The sequence below is a fragment of the Pleuronectes platessa genome, chromosome 2 (assembly GCF_947347685.1).
Source record: "Pleuronectes platessa chromosome 2, fPlePla1.1, whole genome shotgun sequence".
Taxonomy (NCBI): Eukaryota; Metazoa; Chordata; class Actinopteri; order Pleuronectiformes; family Pleuronectidae; genus Pleuronectes; species Pleuronectes platessa.
This window is the reverse complement of record NC_070627.1, coordinates 635,273-654,612: the sequence shown is the minus strand read 5'-3', so window position 1 is coordinate 654,612 and position 19,340 is coordinate 635,273. Positions and strand designations below refer to the sequence as shown.

The 19,340-nt window shown below is 44.4% G+C and overlaps 2 protein-coding genes across 8 annotated transcripts in view; both read left to right on the top strand.

Annotated features, from left to right (window-relative positions):
- LOC128450507 (NLR family CARD domain-containing protein 3-like) overlaps positions 1–19,340 on the top strand; it is a 58,975-nt gene continuing 39,635 nt past the window's right edge. For 4 of the 7 annotated variants that reach the window (XM_053434057.1, XM_053434048.1, XM_053434040.1 and 1 more), the window contains exon 1: positions 53–133. The gene's annotated coding sequence lies outside the window, so the exon portion shown is untranslated. Of the gene's footprint in view, positions 134–19,340 lie in introns of all 7 variants that reach the window. The other 3 variants (XM_053434006.1, XM_053434014.1, XM_053434023.1) reach the window with 3 other exon arrangements.
- On the top strand, positions 635–13,044 carry LOC128450903 (NACHT, LRR and PYD domains-containing protein 3). The gene is made up of 11 exons (XM_053434668.1): positions 635–1,303; positions 1,663–1,797; positions 1,898–2,017; positions 2,476–2,678; positions 2,907–4,707; positions 5,452–5,625; positions 6,162–6,335; positions 8,259–8,432; positions 8,813–8,986; positions 10,332–10,505; positions 12,218–13,044. Exons 2-11 carry the CDS (start codon positions 1,670–1,672, stop codon positions 12,243–12,245), a joined length of 3,150 nt encoding a protein of 1,049 aa, XP_053290643.1. The 5' UTR covers positions 635–1,303; positions 1,663–1,669; the 3' UTR covers positions 12,246–13,044.

Sequence of the window (19,340 nt, the reverse complement as noted above, 5' to 3'; positions counted from 1 at the left end):
CACACACACACACTCAGAGTCATGTGATTTCCAGTAACTGCAGAGAGGGGGAGGAGCCTCCAGTGAAAGTGAAAGTGTTCAGACTCGTTCTAACTTCAAGGAGCAGACGGAGGAGACGTGAAGTCTGAGGCTGGTGAGTGATCAGCTACATTTATATTATTCATTCATATTATTTAACTCTCAGTGTTTTTCACTTGATCCAGAGACAGATGTGAACAGCAGGTCACTTTTCAGCTCCATTTAAACATCATGATGAATCTCATTGTACGGCTCAGTCCCAGTAGATGCTCCCAGTCAGGACTCAGTGTGAAAGTGAAGATCTGGATTCCTGATCCCACACCGTCCATTATGAACTAAATACATGATCCTAAGTTTGTTATCTACATCATAACATCACAATAAAACATGAACTGTGAACCAGTTTATCTTCAACTAGGAGGAGCTTGAGAACAGGGAGCGGTCAGACTCCATTTTCACCTGCCCTCACTGCAGAGCTAGGTACGCACACACATACACACACACACACACACACACACACGTACACACTCACACACACAAACACACACACACAAACAGACACACACACACACAGGCACACACACACACACACACACACACACACATACACCACTTCATTCTGGTTTTGTGTGAGTTTTAAAGTGAATATAAAGTTGAAGAGCTTGTGTTTGACCTTCATTTGGGCACAAAGCCATAGAACTGAGTGGAGACACAGAGAGCTGCTTCAAGCTGTGACTGATGTGCTCTCAGTGTTACTGTCTATAAAGTTCTGTAATTCAAATCCAGCCTTTATGACGTGAACATGATTCTAGATGTTGAGTTTCTTCTCTTAGTGGCCGGGGGTTGAAGGACACATGAACTTTTACAAGCTTGTATTGATTCACTTTAATGTAGTTGATTGGTTTGAGTGTAGATCAGGAAATGCTCAAGTTGCAAAAATACTTTGTTATAAACGTTTGTTTATGGCTCTGCAGGTTTATTGGTGGATTTACAAATGACATAAAACAATATTACATTAAAGGGAACTTTATTATTCTTGTACAATAGCACAACTCCTGCATACTTTGAGACATCAATTCTATTAATTTAATTTCTACGTACTTAATTCAAATGGCTGCAACTGGCTGAATAATCGAGTGGTTGATTGAAACTTGCATCCAAACGACTTCAGGCCTCCTGAGGTCACATGTCTCACTCCTACAGACACAGAGTTCAGTCCTTAGCACACTCTATGGAAGTGAGTGACTGACAGCTGGAGAACTAATGATCAATATGTACTTACAAGGTAATATTCATATTTATGACTATATACTAAAGTCAAAGCCTTTGTTAAAAACATTGTGCTGCAGTAGCAGAACTCTGCAGAACATTGTTGAGCTGAGAAGATTGAACAGATGCTTTAAATATGAATTCATATTAATGTGAATATTGTGCATTGAACAGATCAAGTTGTATAACTAAATTTCTTTGTGTATATTTATACATTCAGCCTTTAACAGAAATTACAAAATATATAAATATGAGTATGACCCTTCTAAGTGGGTTTTTGGAAGATATCAGGGTGGTGTGTGTGGGTGTGTGTGTGTGTGTTTCTTAAACAGACACTCTTGTTTTCCTGTGATCTCACAGTGTTTTTCCTCACAGACTGAAGATGAGTGGTTATGAGGAGGAAAAGGACAGAGCAGAGTCTCCAGGGTTCAGCTGTCTGTCTCTGAAGAGTGACTGGTCCATGGAAGAACCTCCACACTTCAGTAATGAACCTGGACCCTCACACACAAAGTAAGAGACCTGCAACAAACATGTGAAGCTCCAAACTGAATCCTCAGAGAATGAACCAGTGAATGATGTGTTCTGAATAAAAACATGTTTGTGTTTGCAGAGGTCAGGACCACAGACTGAGAGCAGAGTCTCCAGGGTCCAGCTGTCTGTCTCTGAAGAGTGACTGGTCCAAGGAAGAACCTCCACACTTCAGTAATGAACCTGGACCCTCACCCACAGAGTAAGAGACTGTTTCTACTGGGACCTGCTCTGAAGAGGATCTAGTCTCCTCTAGTGTGGCCCCTGCATTAGGACACAGCTTCATTGAAGTTGGTGACTAATCTCTCAGAATCACTCAAAGAGCTCAGACCTCCACCAAGAACCAACACGCTCCTTATGAAACCACTTTGAAATCCACTAGAGACTCATTTTGATTTGGATCTGCACCAAATTCCACACACTGGTAAACATCAGTCCTCTGAACATGTCTGTGAAAGAGGACCCCCCCCCCCCCCCCCCCCGATCTGGTTCACAGACCACAACCTTCCACCAAGTTTACTGGTAATCTGTTTGTTTTTTTAAATCCCAGTAACAAACCAACCAACACACAAACATACTGGGTGAAAACAAAACCTCCTTGACAGAAGTGATGACAACCTGTGACTGTGACATGTGAGTTATCAGGACATGTCTTCACAGGGAGAGGAAGAGGAGTCATGTTTCTGAGGAGGAGCAGTCGTCCTGCTGTGCTTCGTGTCAGGACGTCCTGAAGGATCCAGTCTCCACCAGCTGTGGACACTGGTTCTGCAGACAGTGCATCACCTCATACTGGGACCAGTCTGGTTCTTCAGGAGACTCCTCCTGTCCCCAGTGTGGACAAAGATCCACAACAGGAGCTGGAGGTCAGACAGCCGGTCAGAGCAGCACTGTACATGTGTCTGCTGATGTCTTCACTTCTGACAACAGCACATGTGGTTTTATTTTGTTCCTTCATACAGCATCAACATTTAACATCGTTAGAAAAGCACAAAGTTAAAAAGCTTTTATTTTCTGTAGTTTTTCTGTATCTGATGAAAACAATCAGCAGATTCTCAGATTCTCTGTCTCTCACATTGTTTCTTGTCTTTCAGCAGATCGTGGTCTGCAGGAGGTTTCAGATGAACATAAGCTCAGTGTGAGGAGGAGATGTGAACATGTGACTGAAGGAAGTGATGAAACAGGAAGTAGAACCCTCCTCAACAGGATCTACACTGAGCTCTACATCACAGAGGGACAGAGTGAAGAGGTTAATACTCAACATGAGGTGAGGCAGCTTGAGACGGCTTCCAAGATGAAGATCCTCCAGGACACTCCCATCAAGGTCCACGACATCTTTAAAGCCTCCACTGACCAGCAGAGCAGCATCAGAGTCGTCCTGACCAACGGCGTCGCTGGCGTTGGAAAAACCTTCTCGGTGCAGAAGTTCACTCTGGACTGGGCAGAGGGTTTAGAGAACCAGGATGTGGGTCTGCTGGCTGTGCTTTCGTTCAGGGAGCTGAACCTGGTGAAGGACCAGCAGCACAGTCTTCTCACGCTGCTCCATGTTTTCCATCCAGCGTTACAGAAGCTCACGGCAGAGACGCTCGCTGTCTGTAAACCTTTGTTCATCTTTGACGGCCTGGATGAAAGCAGACCTTCTCTGGACTTCAACCACAGGGAGCTTGTGTCTGAGGTCACACAGAGGTCATCAGTCAACGTGCTGCTGACAAACCTCATCCGGGGGAATCTGCTTCCCTCGGCTCTCGTCTGGATAACCTCCAGACCTGCAGCGGCCAATCAGATCCCTCCTGCATGTGTTGACAGGGTCACAGAAGTACGAGGCTTCACTGAGGCCCAGAAGGAGGAGTACTTCAGGAGGAGATTCAGTGATGAGGAGCTGTGCAGCAGAATCATCTCACACATCAAGACGTCCAGGAGCCTCCACATCATGTGTCAAATCCCAGTCTTCTGCTGGATCAGTGCTACAGTTCTGGAGCACATGTTGACCACAGACCAGAGAGGAGAGCTGCCCAAGACCCTGACTGACCTGTACTCACACTTCCTGCTGGTTCAGACAAAGAGGAAGAACAACAAGTACGGTGAGGGACATGAGACGACTCCACAGCAGCTGACGGAGGCTGACAGGGACGTTCTCCTGAAGCTGGGGAGGCTGGCACTTAAACATCTGGAGGAAGGAAACATCATGTTCTACCAAGAAGACCTGGAGCAGTGTGGTCTTAATGTCACAGAGGCCTCGGTGTACTCAGGAGTTTGTACTGAGATCTTCAGAAGAGAGTGTGTGATCTTCCAGAAATCAGTCTACTGCTTTGTTCATCTGAGCGTTCAGGAGTTCCTGGCTGCAGTCTACATGTTCCACTGTTACACCGAGAGGAACACAGAAGAACTCAAGAACTTCTTGGGAATGCGTAAGAAAACAGACATTACCTTCTCCCTGGATGACCTCCTGAAGAGAACCATGAAGAAATCCCTCACCAGTACAAATGGTCATCTGGACCTGTTTGTTCGCTTCCTTCACGGCCTCAGTCTGGAGTCCAACCAGAGAGTCTTAGGAGGCCTGCTGGGTCAGACAGGGATCAATCCAGAGATCATCCAGAGAGTCATCAACAACCTGAAGGAGATGAAGAGTGATAACATTTCTCCTGACAGAAGCATCAACATCTTCCACTGTCTGACTGAGATGAACGACCACTCAGTTCATCAGCAGGTGAAACAGTTCCTGACGTCAGAGAACAGATCAGAGGAGAAACTCTCTGGGATCCACTGCTCAGCTCTGGCCTACATGCTGCAGATGTCAGAGGAGGTTCTGGATGAGTTGGACCTGGACAAGTTCAACACATCATACCAGGGTCGACGGAGACTGATCCCAGCTGTGAGGAACTGCAGGAAGGCTGAGTGAGTCCAGACATGATCAATAACATGTTCAATCAGTGGAGATGAGTCGTTCTTCAAATACACTCTGTGTGTGTGTTAAAGTTATTATTATTATGTAGATATACATTCTCATTGTTCTCATGTACATATGAGAACAATTAGATCAGATGTGGAGAGTGAAATCCAATGTGATCACTGTGCTGGAGTTAGTTATATATATATATTTATATATATATATGAGCAAACAGCACAGAGTGAGGAGAAGATCACTGAATCACTGACGGTTCCTTTAAACTGAAGAAGCAGGAAATATAGTTTCTTCTTCTTTCTTGTCAAACCAGAGTTCCCACTCTGCGTTTGTCCTCCACCACCAACCAGTGCAGTGTCCGTCCCTCCAGGTTCCTGACATGTTGACTTCACAATAATATGAGGTCACTGTGACCTTTGACCTTTGACCACTGAAATCTAATCAGTTTCTCTTTGAGTCAAATTGTGAAGAAATCCCCTGAAGACAGACTTGAGATATCATGTTCAAGAGGCCATGAACACGTTCTGTGACCTTGACCTTTGACCTCTGACCACCTGAATCTAATGAGTTCCTCTATTAGTCTGAATTAACGCTTGAACCAAATCTGAAAGGATTCTCTTGAGGTGTTTTTAACAAAGAGGGGATTTACCAGGGTGAGGGTCACATGATCACGTTTTGTATGAATGTTGTGTTTTCTGATTTATTTTTCACAGATTTGATATTTTCTTTAATTACAGACTCGATGGTTGTGGACTCTCAGAGACTCACTGTGAAGTCGTGGCCTCAGCTCTGAAGTCAAACCCCTCACATCTGAGAGAACTGGATCTGAGTGACAACAACCTGCAGGATTCAGGAGTGAAGCTGCTGTGTTCTGGACTGGAGAGTCCAGACTGTCGACTGGAGACTCTGAGGTCCTTAAATCCTTCTTCACTTTTCAGACTTTCTTTCTTATTGGGTCATTATTTATTTAAATTGTCTCAGTTCTGCTCTGCTCACTGTCCCTCAGTCATCTGTCACTCACCCAGCCTGTCAGTCACGTCCACCTCATCAACTCCATTCACCTGCACTCACCTGCTCCTGATCACTAAGAAAGTGTCAGTAAATAACATGTGGACTGAGGCCGAGCACTCGTCCTCCTCAGGTTTTCAAAATAAGACTCATTCTTATTGAAACACGTTGGACAGTTGATAAGTATAGAAACAAACAGGAAGTGACATCAGGAGCCATCCCTACTTTAAACAGTGTTTAATTACACAAACCTGCTCAGTGACCAACACACAGAGAAGAAGCTGATGAATGAAACAATGGTCCAACATGTCTGATCTGATATTTATCTTCAGGTCACAGACTGGACTGAGGTCAGCAGCATGTTGAGAGTCTGTGTTGACATGATGACGATCCACAACAACAGGAGGACACATTCTAATATTCATATTTCTTTATCCAGGTTAAATAACTGCAGTCTGTCAGAGATCAGCTGTTCTTCTCTGGCTTCAGCTCTGAGGTCAAACCCCTCTCATCTGAGAAAATTGAATCTGAGTAACAACTGGCTGCAGGACTCAGGAGTGAAGGAGCTGTGTGGTTTTCTACAGAGTCCAACCTGTCGACTGGAGACTCTGAGGTCAGACATCATGTTTTAATGTTAAAGGTTCAGTGTGTAGAATGTAGTGACATCTAGTGGTGAAGTGTCATATTGCAGCTGAACACCCCTCATCCCCTCCCCTCCAAACATGATGGAGAACTTGTGGTAGCTTCAGTTGTCATAGAAACTCAAAAGGTTTAGTTTGTCCAATCTGGGCTACTGTAAAAAACATGGCTGCCTCCGTAGAGAGGAACCGCTTCTGATGTGCATATAAAGTATTTAAATATAAAGTATTTAAACAAATGATTTAAATGTGAAGTATTAATATATACAGTATGTAAATATACAGTATTTAAATATAATGTATATAAATGTCTCAATCTAAATGAAAGAAAACAACAACTGGTACAATTCAGATGAAACTAGTGAAAACATCTCTAGGATTCTTTTCTCTTCAGTTTCTAACAATGGATCCTTTCACCTCAATCTTCCACTGGAGCTTTAAGGTCAAAGGTCAGAACATGTGTTCCTAACAGTGAACACTGATACTGAGCTGAGAGATGTTTGTAGAATGAGCGCTGAGGACCGAGTCAGGCTCAATGTGACTGAAGTTTTACTGACAGAGAAACAATCCAATGCTGGACAATGTGTCCATGTAATGTTTCTGTGGAAGCTAACTGGGACTTACCTGTGGACTGACCACATGACAGCCTGCTGCGTTGGTGTTCTGGGACTGGGCTCAGGGTCCAGAGTCCAAGTTGATTATATTTGATGTCTTTTATTTTTTGGACCAAGCTCTTCAGCCCTGTTTCTTCCACTTTGGGTTCATTTCCAACATGAAACCCTTCCTCTGGTTTCAGGACTTACACGGGGTCGTCCATGCCTTTATCTTTTCACCACTAGATCTCTGTCCCGCCCTGTACACACGTGTTCCTCAGGCTCCCTGCACCACTTTCAACTGGTCCAACTGCTGCTCAGATCATCGCCACTTCAAGAAAACATGATCATAGAACTGCTCGCCCTTTCACACATCAACTGTGGAACATGTTCTGACAAGTGGGTCCGACATTTTCTGGAGCTGAAGCAGCAGCAGGAGATTGTCCGGGTCCGACTCGTTCACAGCAACAGGAACATGTGGGAACATTCAGACGAGGGGCGGAGCCAAAACACATATCTCCATGATAACCATGGTTACGTTAAGTTATGTTAAGTTACAGGTTCACTGTGAAGGAGTTAGTGACGTCTCCAAGTGTCGTACATGTGATCGTAGTCCACTTGTTCACGTGTACGACTCCTGAACATGTCCAGCAAGATATTTAGAGACATCTAGTGGTGAAGTTACATATTACAAACAACTGAGCCCTGAGGACACGAGGACTTTCAAGCTGTTTTCAGTCATGAACTCTGTAAAATAGTGTCTGGACATTTTCTGGAGTTTGACTTTCACATTTGAAGAACTGGTGGAGCAGCAGGAGGCGGAGCCTGTAGATCAGCAGGAGGCGGAGCCTGTAGAGCAGCAGGAGGCCGGACATGACGTATAAACTCTGCTGTGGACAGATCAGTGTTGTTGTTTACAGCTCATCCACACCGGGGTCGGCCCTCATCACCAGAAGATCTGGAATCTCCTCGTGTTTCCAAGAGGACGTCTTCGTCTTCTACGTGTACGGCTCCTCTTCTTCATCCTGAGATATTTGTGTTCTTCCTGTTTCACGTCCGTCTCACGTGTTTGTGTCCTCAACACGTCCACTCGCTCTCTGTGAATCCTCTGGACATTCACCTGCTCTATTCTCACATGGACTCACTCAGAAACTTTATTAGGAGGCTGCAGGAAAAGTTCCAGAAAATGTCCAGAACAACTTGACTCAGACTTCAGGTCTGAAAACAGAGACAGTGATGTTTAGTCAAAGTCCTTTATTTTCACACATGAACTCAGTTTAATTTACAGTTTTATTCTTTATCCAGGTTGAGGAACTGCAGACTGTCAGAGATCAGCTGTTCTTCTCTGGCTTCAGCTCTGAGGTCAAACCCCTCTCATCTGAGAAAACTGGATCTGAGTCACAACGACCTGCAGGACTCAGGAGTGAAGGAGCTGTGTGGTTTTCTACAGAGTCCAACCTGTCGACTGGAGACTCTGAGGTCAGTTCACTGACTGACTTTTGTAGATCTCATATCTATAAAACAGCAATTATACACAATTTATCTAATTTTATTCTAATTTAACATAATTCGTCTTCTTACATAACTTGAATTCATTCATTAATTAATCTGTGACATTTTAAATATTTAGCTACTTGTTAAAACACTGAGTTTAGTTCTGGATTTCCTAAACTGATCTGCAGGACAGAGACCGGGTCCAAATAATCTTTTTGTACTGAATCAGGACTCGTTTTTAGTCCAACATGTCTGATTTCATATTTATCTTCCATGTTATGAGTCTGTGCTCACACGAATATGTGTCTGTTATTTTCACACATGAACTCAGTTTAATTTACAGTTAAGTTTTATTCTTTATCCAGGTTGTGGAGCTGCAGTCTGTCAGAGATCAGCTGTTCTTCTCTGGCTTCAGCTCTGAGGTCAAACCCCTCTCATCTGAGAGAACTGGATCTGAGGAACAACAAGCTGCAGGATTCAGGAGTGAAGCTGCTGTGTTCTGGACTGGAGAGTCCAAACTGTCGACTGGAGACTCTGAGGTCCTTAAATCCTTCTTCACTTTTCAGACTTTCTTTCTTATTGGGTCATTATTTATTTAAATTGTCTCAGTTCTGCTCTGCTCACTGTCCCTCAGTCATCTGTCACTCACCCAGCCTGTCAGTCACGTCCACCTCATCAACTCCATTCACCTGCACTCACCTGCTCCTGGTGTCGTCGCCAGGCTTTTAAACTTGAACTCGCCTCCGGCGATTGGACAAGCGTGATTGTTGATCCAGGATTTGAGAAGGAATAATTAGACACTTATACATGAAGTTCTGGAAATTGAACATTTATTGTATTCACTGAAATACTTACAGAGAGTCTCTGGGGTTCTGCCGGACACGTCACCAGGTTCAGTGGATCATGTCGAGAAGAAGCCCCGTTCAATCCTAAATCCACAGTATATATAATCAGACACAGGGTGGGCACAGAGGCGGTTCTTTTCTTTGAGGGAATTCATCTGGCCAGTTATTGGCCAGATGTATACTGTTTCCTCAAAGTGCAGTTTTTTGCAAGCACATCACTTTCAACTGACCAGGTGTCCCACTACTGTGGCCTTGGCAAACAGGGAGCCTGCCACAGTGGAGAGACCCAGCAGATAATACTTTTCCGGAGGATTTCATATCTTTTTCTCACCATATTTCATGAAGCACCTTATTGTATTAGTTCTGGCATGTCCTCTCTCTTTTCTGAGCATCCGTGCTTTCATTATTTCAAATCTCAAGATGAATTTCCATCACACACTTTTCTCCGAATTGTATTTTGGGTCAGATTGACATTCAGGTTGACACCTGCTCTTTCTGTGGTCGTGCTCTGGGCCTGACCCTGCGTCTGAGTCAAAAAGATATACATCATTCTAACTAAAAGTAACTGTTGTAGCATTATTGATTATATGGATTATACAGCTAATATTTGTTCACAGGATATAGGTAAAATATAATCACAAGATACAGAGAAACATAGATATCTCAACACTGGTCACTAAGAAAGTGTCAGTAAATAACATGTGGACTGAGGCCGAGCACTCGTCCTCCTCAGGTTTTCAAAATAAGACACATTCTTATTGAAACACGTTGGACAGTTGATAAGTATAGAAACAAACAGGAAGTGACATCAGGAGCCATCCCTACTTTAAACAGTGTTTAATTACACAAACCTGCTCAGTGACCAACACACAGAGAAGAAGCTGATGAATGAAACAATGGTCCAACATGTCTGATCTGATATTTATCTTCAGGTCACAGACTGGACTGAGGTCAGCAGCATGTTGAGAGTCTGTGTTGACATGATGACGATCCACAACAACAGGAGGACACATTCTAATATTCATATTTCTTTATCCAGGTTGAAGGACTGCAGTCTGTCAGAGATCAGCTGTTCTTCTCTGGCTTCAGCTCTGAGGTCAAACCCCTCTCATCTGAGAGAACTGGATCTGAGTAACAACAACCTGCAGGACTCAGGAGTGAAGGAGCTTCTTGATCTACAGCAGAGTCCAACCTGTCGACTGGAGACTCTGAGGTCAGTATATGGTTGGAGTCAGTCCACGCTGCTTTCATCAGTATGTTACTAAACACAGTCAGTATCACAGATCCAGGGTCTGTGCTACCAAGCAGGATTTGTGGTTATCAGGTTAACTTCAGGTTTAGTTTTTTCAGTTCTACGAAGCTCGTCCACTTCTTAACCAGGTCAATCACCATGGTAACTTCTGATGACAGCTAACCTGCTCCAGGTTAAGTTGGAGATCAACCAGTATAGAAGCTCCGCCCACTGACCACAGTGACTCTACACTGTTGTGTGGTGCACACTCTCCTTAAAGGGACGGATAAGGGAAGTTTAAATCAACGTCTGGTTGGTTCAGTTGATCTCTAACTCACCCAGAACATCTCAATGTCTCCAGACTCATCCTGTCCCCAAAACACCAGATGACCTCAGCTTCCTGGAGACAGGTCCATGTGTGTGTCCTCAGAGACAGTGAGACGGTGTGTGTCCTCAGAGACAGTGAGACAGTGTGTGTCCTCAGAGTCAGTGATACAGTGTGTGTCCTCAGAGTCAGTGAGACAGTGTGTGTCCTCAGAGTCAGTGAGACAGTGTGTGTTCTCAGAGACAGTGTGTGTCCTCAGAGACAGTGAGACAGTGTGTGTCCTCAGAGTCAGTGAGACAGTGTGTGTCCTCAGAGTCAGTGAGACAGTGTGTGTTCTCAGAGACAGTGTGTGTCCTCAGAGACAGTGAGACAGTGTGTGTCCTCAGAGACAGTGAGACAGTGTGTGTCTTCTTGTCTTCCACTCGTCTTGTTAGTGAACAACAGATTCAGATCTCGTGGCCTCGAGTTATTTATCTCGTTCACACGTTATTATGTCATACACAGTAAACTCCGCCCCTTTTATGTGCACGCTCAGATCTCGATGAGGAAAACCTGAGTTAACTTAACGAGTTGATAACCTGCGTCATGTGACCACTTAGCCTGACTGTGTCTGTCAGGTTCAGTTGAGCTGATCTCAGAAAGATCTCCTGGACATGTTGAAGTGTCTTCATAGTTCAGGACTCAGTGTTTCCTCAGTGAAGCTGTGAGAGGACAATGAGGACAGACGTCAGGATTGGACAGAGACACAGAGAGACAACAGTCGGCCAATCAGACGAGCCACAAGCTGCTTGGGATCATGTGACTGAGTTGACGTGAAGACGACAGTTGTTGTTGTTTTCATGTGAACAGGAAGTGAAGCTGGACCACAGCTGACAGCCTCACACGAGGGACAGAGACGGTGTCGTCTTCATCTGATCTGAGACAGTTTGTCCTCTCACTTCATCAGTGAAGAACTGATCAGGTGGATCTTTGTCACAGCTCTGAGATCAGTGGGACTGAAGCCTCTCCTCATCACATGGTAACCAGGAGCTCTTTATACAGAGCAGAACCTCTGCTGAGGTCCATCTGTCTCCTCTGGTCCCAGTTTGTCAGAAGCAGATGTTCATCAACACACAGTGAAACATGGCTTCACCTGTAACAGCAGTAAATCCACCTCTCAGGTGTCCACTCTGCACTTTGACATGCAGAGGACACACACTGAGCTCTTAGCGTGTTCATTCCAACACGTGAACATGAAGCAGAGAGGAAGCTGCTCCACCTCTGAACAGGACTGAAGTCCCTGCTGCTCTTTCTACTGGATGAGCTGCATCACTGACTCACAGCTGATGAAGTGAGTCTCTGTGACACTGATGTCTTCTTCTCTCAACAGGTGGGAGGGGAGGTCTGAGTTGTGGTGAGAGTGAAGAGGACAGTGTGAAGAGGACAGTGTGTGTGGACGGAGGCTGAGCTGTGTCCTGAGGATCCAGAGGCTGAAGCAGCAGCAGCTTGTGTGTAGTCTCCAATCTACACAACCCCTAATCTGCATGTGTTTGTGAGATGAAGCCGGAGCACCTGGAGAAAACACGGGGAGAACATGCAGACTCCACACAGGAAGACCCCATCTGAACCGGATTCAAACCAGCAACCTTCCTGCCCCGATTGTGTTTATTCACATGAAGAATGGGTTTATTGAAATGACACAACACAAGCAGAATATATAAACCCTCTATAAAGAGCCACATACAGTGTGTTTAAGTTTGTCTTTATTATTGTCCACCTTTGTCCCTCAGTATGTCTCCATGTGTGTAGAACCACATTCTGTGTAGATGTTTGTTTATGATCTTAAAGTTCCTGGATTCACGTCACAAATTGATTTAGTTCAACACAAAGTTCAACACATTGAAATCACTTTGAGTTTAAAATCAGAGTTTTGTCTTTGACACAAAAGATCAAAACTCTGGACTTAAAAATGGGACGTTTTCATTTCTGCATCAGGTGCAGAGCGGTGGTGGCTTTTCTACTTTTGACCCACAGGTGGCGCTGCAGTATAACAGCAGCACATCCCAGTCAAAGCCTTTATATTCAGTCTATGAGTCAAACACATGGATCATTTCCTCTGTGACAAACCAGATGTAACGAGAAGAAAAACATCTCAGAGAGAAAAGTTCTGTTTCTACTTGTCTCTGCTTTAATGCTCAATAAACATCCTTCCACCGACTTCACTGGAATCATGACTCAGCTTTTCTTTCCTCTTCAAACAAACTGGTGGAAACATCTCGTCCTTGGTGCAGGTAAAAGAACAAAATCACCAGTTTGACATAATGGAAACCAGCAGAAGAAAAGTGAATGAGACATTTACAGTATGAAGAAGAGTCGATGAAGAGCAGAGCATCTTTAAGTCTCTGAGGAAACTGTTTCATAAACATTTTATCATATTTAATAGAAAACTGACCCGAGGACGTTTTATACAAACCCTAACCCACTTATACGGAAAAGTTTGTGATCATAATGAAATTCTATATCTGATCACTATGTCTCAATATAAACAGCCTGACAGCAGATCAATACATTTATTCATGATTATTTATCAGTTGATTTCATTCAGAGAGAGAGAGAGTGTTGATTGGATTGTGTTTACAGGAACAGGTTACCGACAGTCAGGTCGAGTCCTGCATGCAGATATTAACAGTGTGTGAAAGTGTGTGTGTGTGTGTGTGTGTGTGTGTGTGTGTGTGTGTGTGTGTGTGTGTGTGTGTGTGTGTGTTTGTGTGTCTGTGTGTGGAATCCAAGTTCTTTGTCTTTTTCACAGAGAAACAGATAAAACTGTAAAACTCTGTTTTGAAGATGAACGTGACATTTATTCTCATACACCTCCACAACACGTCAGGAACATGTAAGGAACACGTGAGGAACACGTGGTTCAGTTCATGTATGAAAGCAGCTTCAGTGTTGTTCTGGTGAACACTGTACAGTTACTGGTCTCTACAGTAAACCCACAGCTCCAGGCAGTAATCCTGTGTAAACACGACTTCATGATAAACACGACTCGGCCTCTTTGTTTGTTTCAGTGTGGGTTTTATTTATTAGAACATGAATGTAAAGAAAACAGAATCAGGAACACGCTGACACACTGAGCGCTCGTCTTCACAGGAAGCACAAATGAAACGATGGAGAACATCAGCAGGAAAGATCTGGTCCTAATGGACTTTTCATGTTCAAGTGCAATAAAGAATTCAGAACTCGTTTAATTCGGCGATTGGTTGATTGGCGAATGTGTTTGCTGTACAGGTTCATGTGTGTCTTGGAATGAGAGCTTCATTAAATGGTTGATTCTTCTCTGTGTTCGGTGTCGACTCGTGTAGCGTCGCTGAAAACCTTCGTCTCTGCTCCGAGGGTCTGATTCACGTCACGTCCGTCCTCTGGTTGTTTTCACGTCCAAACAGGAAGTGAAACATGTTTAGTGACGTGAATCTGTGATATTAAGAATCATAGATTATAAACAAAGATGATGACACATCTCCACTTCCTCCAGAAATGAACACAACATATTTTGAATACAAACGCTGCCATCTTGTGGTTTAAACATAATTTGCAGTCATTCGTGATCGTGGTGCTGATGATACATCAGCTCGACCAATCAGAAGCCAGTCTCAGCTGTCATCATGACGTCTCAGCCTGTCTTTATATGATCATGTCATGATTGACTGATGAAATCGCCTTGTGATTGGTGGAGAGTAGATTTAGGCGGGACTTTAAAACCACGCCTCTACTCCACGATCACTGCTGCACAAGTGATGTCATCACCACAAGATGGCAGCGTTTGTATTTGAGATACTTGGCTTCGTTTTTATTAGAACAGCAGGAAGTGGAGACGTGTCGTCCATCTTTATTTACATCTTTATCTATGTCGGCATCATTTCCACGTCATGTGACACATGGTTGATAATTTAGTTGTTGATGTTGTGATCGTTATGTCTGGTTTGATTTGAGGGAGTACACCAGAGTACACGTGTACTACATGTACGTGTACTGAGTGAAGTATCTGGAAGTTTTTCCTTGTTTTTGTTTCAGTAGAAATTAGTTTGTATGTTTTGTTCTTGTTTTATAAACGCAGGCGTGTGATTGGTCGTGGTTGTGTCCGCAGCGTGAATCAGACCCGGTGTCGACTGTAGCCCTTTGATTTCAGCTTCACGTGCACGAGCACCAGCGCAGCTTCACGTGCACGAGCACCAGCGCAGCGTGCACGTGAGCCCACGCACGTGAGCCGAACCACACAGAGACGCTTTTGCATAGACATCAATTCAAATCACACTCATGCAAATAGATGGAGGACACGTGGACGAGGGACAGGAAGTAAACAAAAGACAAGAGGTGAGTGTGAAGAGGACGGATGAGTGATCGGTTTCTCGAGGTTTATAAAAATAAATATGTTTGTTTAATATTGAACATTTTTCTCTGAATGATTTTGAACCAACGGACGAAACGAAGACGACGTGAAAGTTTCTGAAAACACAGCCTGTGTGTGTGTGTGTGTGTCTGTGTGTGTGTGTGTGTGTGTGTGTGTCTGTGCGTGTGTGTGTGTGTGTGTGTGTGTGTGTGTGTGTGTGTGTGTCAGTAACATGTTCTGAGCATCAGGTCGATTAATAAACAAACAGTAAACATCTGTCACGTGATTAAACGCTTCGGCCACAGAACTACAACAAGTAGATAAACACGTCTGATTCTCCATCGGTCACAGGAAACAGCAGCGAGGGAAACATGTCACATGATCAGTCACATGATCAGTCACATGATCAGCTCCATAATAGTGAAGCCAACGCCTCTTGATCGCCCTCTGGTGGCTGGCTGCAGTATAAATGAAATCCATGTTTTAATCATTTCTCTCAAAGATCATTTCAGGTCGTTCTTCTCTCTGATGTTTGTTCAAGTTTCTGATCAGTTTGGTTTGAATCAGTTATTTGATGATATGAAAACAGGTTGAGACGTGATGATTGACAGCTGACACTGACTCCTGATTGGTTGAGAGCTTGTGTGGGCGGGACCTTAATCTGATATCTGGGTTAGTACGCTGGAGTCCGAGAGACATAAATGTTTTTACACGAGTCTCTTTGCTGACTCATCGATTTGTCGTCGATAGAACTTTGAAAAAAACACGATAGAAAGTTCAAAACATATTCATCAAGATTGTGACTGATGGATTTTCTCTCCAGGAAATAAAACTTTTGTCAGTTTTAATTTTCACAAACTCAGATCTGACCAGGTCATGGTTAGATCATCACATGACATGGTCACTTCCTCTGCGCAGACAGGAAGTGGATCTACTTGATTCTAGTTCTGCGGCTGAAGGTGGACACGACGAGTTCCCGCTCAGAAAGTGTGTGTTTGTGTTAAAACGTCCAGTTTGAACTCACAAGTGAAAACACAACTCTTCTATCTAACACAACATCTGGTTATTAGCATCAATGATACAGGTTATTATTCTTTGTTCACACAACAAAAAAAAAACAAGTTCAGTTTTACAGTATTTACCTGCAGCCATGTTGGAAAAGTTTGTTTCTAAAACTGTAAATGTAATACTCCTTTAATAAGTTAAACAAATAATTTAAACAACCCATTTGAAATTAAGAACTGAGAATGAAAACAAAAACAGACTGTTAACACAGAAAGAGAACTTTTAAAATCTGTTGTATGTTTTAAAAAACTCTTTACAACAAACTAAAGAAATCAAAAAGAGACAGGAAGCAGACAGGAAGTAGTTTTATACAAGTCGACATCATTGTATACAAAAGCCGAGTCGTTCAGCTCAGTGTTAGTGACCAGTGATATAAACTCTCTGAGGGAATATTTCATATTAGTCAATAAATATGTGAGGACACAGTAGAATAAAGGAGAAAAGCTGAAAAGTCTTTATGGCTTTTAGAGGCTTCGTGGCCCAAATCACCTGGAACCTCAGAATCATCAGATCGTGAGACGAGGGCAGCGTCACAAAGAAAGAGTTCAGTGAGACGTGGGAACTGGGATCAGTGGAACACTGGGATGTGAAGGAGGAGGAAGCTGGGATTCTACTGAGTTAGATTTGTCTCATTAAATCAAACAGACAGTTTGTGTCTCTAAATGAAAACAACACACAACTTGAATCACCTTAAAGAGTAAAACACTAAAGTCAAACTTTATGTAACAACACATTTTATCTCCTAAATGTATATTTTCCCTGTTGAATAAATCACAGGAAGGTTTCAGAAATGTGTTCATGCTCTAATGCTCAGCGTCCTCTCCTCAGCATCTGTCTCAAACCCTGTCTATTCAACACCCCCCCCCCCCCCCGATAGTCTGCTCTGATTGGTCAGCAGATTTTCCCACGTGTGCATTAAAATGTGTTGAGCACAGAACAACAGTAAACGTCTTCACATCCGTCTCTTCTGTTTCTAAAAGCCTTCATCCTGAGTCTCTGAGGTTTGTTGGTTTCAGATGAGTCAGAGTTCAGGTCCTTTAGAACCCTGCAGGGTTTCTGAGGCCGATATCTGAGAGTTTAACAAAGAAAACGTGAAACCACTGATTGTTTTGTGACCAGATTTTAACTGTTGGGTCATTTTACAGTTAAAAAAAACCTGAATGCTTCCAGCGCTTAAATCTTTGGTTTCTCCACATTTCCTAGTTTCATTGTTTTCTGGCTGACGAGCAGGTCGGGCTCATCTTCTGCTGCTTCACAATAAAAGCTTCCACCAGGAACCCAGAGGGAGGCTTTTATTGTGAAAGGATTGCTCTCTGAGTAAGAGGAGCTGCTCTTCAACAACAAACCAACCACATGTGAACTCTGAGCTGTTCGGTCGGAGCAGTCACTCTGAGCCGGAAACAGCATCACCTGGTGAAACAGCCTCACTTCCTGCACCCCCATCACATTGAGACTCTATCAGAGACAAACGTCTTCCAGTGATCCCACTTCCACAGAGACACGAGACAAATGGAAGAAAGGGACAAAGACAAGTGAGAGAGTGAGAAAGTGCACCAGAGAGTGATGGAGAAACAGAAGGGAAATGAAACTGCCCTCAGTCTGAGACCAGATACCTCAGTGACGTTTCCTCTCCTCTTCAGTACGGAGCAAACTTCTGTCTCTCCGGCTTCTTCATCCCGTTGGCTGAGGAGGAGATCTTCGCCGTGTAGGACGCCAGGGCCGCCACCGCATGAGCCTGCACCGGGACGGCTGCCGACGCTGCCGTCTGCATTGAGCCTGGTAACAAGGGACCCCCGATGGCTGAGGCAGGAGGGCTGGAGAGGGCCAGGTAGGGGATGGACTTCACTCCCAGGAGGCTGGAGAGGGGGAAGGCGTAGGGAGACCCCAGGAGGGGAGCGGGGGGCATCGCAGCGCCCATCGCTGCCAGGGGGGAGGAGGAGGAGGACGAGGCGGGGGGGGCGGGCTGGGTGAAGCTCATGGTCAGGTCAACGGGAGACGGCATGGAGGAGGACTGGGCGGTGGATTTGGCGGTCTCTAAACTGGAGGGAGGGAGGGAGGGAGGGAGGGAGGGAGGAAGGAGGGAGGGAGGGAGGGAGGAAGAGGAGGAAGAATGAAGGAAGGGAGGGAGGGAGGGAGGGAGGGAGGGAGGGAGGAAGGAAGGATCGGAGGGTGGAGGGAGGGGAGAGCGGTATGGGGGGGGGGTGGATGGAGAAGGGTTAGAGGGTTAAACCAAAGACATGTTAAAAAAATCAAAAACTAAATCATAGAGAAAAACAAAGAGGATTTTAGAATCAAAATGAAAGAAGTGAAATCATAAAACCAAGTTTTACTGGAGGCTGCAACAGATTATTGTCGGGGGGGCGCTGTACGGATGGGGGGGGGGGGGTACTGTGTAAGTTGGGGTGAAGGCTGGGGGGGGGGGCTGAGGGAGGAGGGGACACAACCATCGTACAGACGTTAGGATGAATGTTTGTCAGAGATGATGAAGATGAAGAAGAAGAAGAAGAAGCATAAACAAACATCTTCATACGTCACAGTCTGTTGATCACATGTAGAAATAAATATGTTTATAACCTTTTTATCATCAAATGAATCAGCTGTCAGATGAACTGAGAACAGAACAAGTAGAAGAAGTGTCCCAGTCTGTGTTGTGGTGGAGAAACGTTGGTGTGGTGAAACAAAGGACTGGGAACACTGGGCAGAAGAGTCTTGAACCCAGAGGCTGATGGTGGTGGGACGATGGTTGGGATCAAACACTGAGAAACAAAGAAGCTCAACGTGTGGGAGACGGAACAAATCCAACTGGTGACCGATCTTCTCACCATCAAGTGGCTTTGATCTGCAGCAGCTGGTGGAGTTCAAACCAGTTTGTAAACTCACCATGAAGTGATCAGGTACTGGGCCATACGGTGGCCCTGAGAGCTCAACCTGGAGAGGCGGTGGTCTAGTGGCAGAAACTTGGACTATGGGCAGAGAAGGTCTCTGGTTCGAATCTTTGTGTGTATTTGATTTACCTTAGAAACTCTGTACCACCTGTATCTGTGACTGTATCCTCCCCCCT